This window comes from Quercus robur, chromosome 4 (assembly GCF_932294415.1).
Source record: "Quercus robur chromosome 4, dhQueRobu3.1, whole genome shotgun sequence".
NCBI lineage: Eukaryota > Viridiplantae > Streptophyta > Magnoliopsida > Fagales > Fagaceae > Quercus > Quercus robur.
In genome coordinates, this window is record NC_065537.1 from 610,324 (window position 1) to 612,762 (window position 2,439).

The 2,439-nt window shown below is 38.3% G+C and overlaps 1 protein-coding gene across 1 annotated transcript; it reads left to right on the forward strand.

The window, feature by feature from the left end:
- Window positions 1–847: 847 nt before the first annotated feature.
- Window positions 848–1,332, forward strand: LOC126724330 (peroxisome biogenesis factor 10-like). Its single transcript, XM_050428918.1, has 2 exons — window positions 848–1,115; window positions 1,214–1,332. Exons 1-2 carry the CDS (start codon window positions 920–922, stop codon window positions 1,315–1,317), a joined length of 300 nt encoding a protein of 99 aa, XP_050284875.1. The 5' UTR covers window positions 848–919; the 3' UTR covers window positions 1,318–1,332.
- Window positions 1,333–2,439: the final 1,107 nt, after the last annotated feature.

Consider the following 2,439-nt stretch of genomic DNA (forward strand, 5'->3'; position numbering starts at 1 on the left):
TAAAAAAATAAAAATAAAAAGAGAAAGGTTAGTAAGAAGAACCAATTGCAAATCCTGTACCTAAGTTTTGCACAGTGATTATTGCACTGGATCCAAATCCTGTCACGGAGTTAAAAAAAAAAAGAATAAAAATAAAAATAAAAATGATGTGCCTTGCGTGACAGTTGATGGTCAGAGAGAGTTTAGGCAAAACGAGAGTCGGAGCGAGAGTTGTTTGTCGGAGGAGTGGTCTACCAAAAATGACACAATTTTGTACCACAACTCGCCACGTGGCAAGTTGTGACCGGTGAAGTAGTGTCTGTGGGCAATGTGGGGACACATTTTCATCAATCACAACTCGTCATGTGGCGACGAGTTGTGGCACAATATTGTGCCATTTTCGGTGGCCCCAGCATTTTCCTTGTCGAAGCGCAATGCCAAGTTAGCATCATCTCGAACACAAATAGAACAGGTTCTATTTCACATCACAATTTTCCATTTTTCCAAAACCCCATTTCGTTAATCAACACCCACTACTCTCAGTCTCAGCTATCATCCTATCTTTCCAACTTTAATTTTCTGCGCGCCAACTGTTTGGTCTATAAGAAAATTTTATTTACCGAGAAACCTTTTCATTGTAATTTTTACTTTGTTTTCATTCTCATTCGGAGATTTTAGCCTATAAATGTCATACAATGTAATTCTCAAAGCTGTTCTTTATGTAAGGATAGTCTTTGCAAGAAGCACTCTTCCTATATGATAAAATGTTTCAGAGAACTATGCCAATTTGGTTTAATGTTTGTACTTGTTCTTCGATGGAGAAATAAGTTGAAAGCAAATGGGATAACGCCCTTCTTTCTTTTCAGTTTTCAGAGAGTGGGTTAATTGATTCAGAAAAATAATTGGTGGTTTCCAAATACCGGTAAGTTGAATTTGAGAGATGGGGTTGGGAAGGGGTGATTTGTCAGGCGGAGAGAGCATGAGCACGAGCACGAGCACGAGTAGTAGCGAGGCTTCCTTGCCACGAAGATTCCCACTGGCAGCACAGCCTGAGATAATGAGAGCTGCCGAGAAGGACGACCAATATGCCTCTTTCGTCTATGATGCCTGTCGCGATGCTTTCCGCCACCTCTTTGGTTCGTTTCTTTATTATATGTTTCCCTGAATTCCTTCCCCTCCTTGCAATTTTTCACCTTTTATCTTATTTCATGACTTCTTCAATTCTCTGGTTTAGGTACAAGGGTTGCTGTAGCTTATCAGAGGGAGGTGATTTTCAACTCTCAAAGCTTTTCATTTCAAACTTCTTCAAAATCATTTCAAAATTCACAAGTTCTCTAAAACGATTTTTACAACTAAGAAAATGATTTTTGTTATTATGCATTGTGGACAACATATTAGTTGTTACTAATAATGACCACCGCATTAGTACTGTTGCTACTAAGAATGACCTGAAAAAACTTTCCTGTATATGTTCTGGTGATTTCTGAATAGATTGCAGTCACAGCTTGACTTGATTTTTAGGTTCCTCAAAGGTAAAGGTTTGTTTGCTTGGAAACTTAATTTTAAGATTCATGAGTCATGACAACCCATAGTCTGATTGGGTTACTAGTTGGTACGAAAAACTCAAGCATAAACACTTCCCTAATCATAAGCTTTTATTTTCTTTTCAGTAATCATTTCATGAGGCAAATTGCATGAAACCAACAAGGGTAACACCTAAGCTTCCTTTAAGCTGCACTAGCAAGTGTAATAATATATTTTTCTCACTCAACGCACTTTTAGAACGCACACGCAAGTACCAATAAACGTTGTTGCGCTGGAAATGCTGTCTGGTAATTTCCTACATAAAAGTGATCTAAACTACTAACCCAAAACACAAAAAAGGAAAACAAGAGCAGTGGTAGTGATACAAACTAATGTGGCACAAATCGCAAACAAAGAAGCTCAAACATATATGTTGCCGGAGTGGCACCATTCACATTCATTCTAAACTCAAACAAGGAGTAATGCTAATGAGAATACAAATTGAAATGTCGCCAATAAGCAATTCCAGACATTTATTATTATTATTATGCAATTGAAATCCACCACCAATCACATTTATTAATATTTCCAAAACAACAATTACATAAACGGAGAAGCACTACACACAGATATGAAAAATGCATAATGTATTAAATTAAATTAAATTAAATCTAGCTCTGCAAAACCTAAACAAAACAGCATGATTGAGTTGAGTAGTACATTCTCTCAATAACAAAGGAGGAGATGATTATGTTGAGTGAGAGAGAGAGAGAGAGAAAGAGTGTAGAGCTAACCATCAGAGGAGCGTTTGAGGGCGGTGAGGGCGTCGGAGGCATCGGACCAAGAAGATTGGGAGATTAAATGCGACGTGGCATTGGGAGTGGAGGAGGAGGTGTAGTGGAAGCCGTCGTTGTACATGGCTGAGGAGGTCGTGTA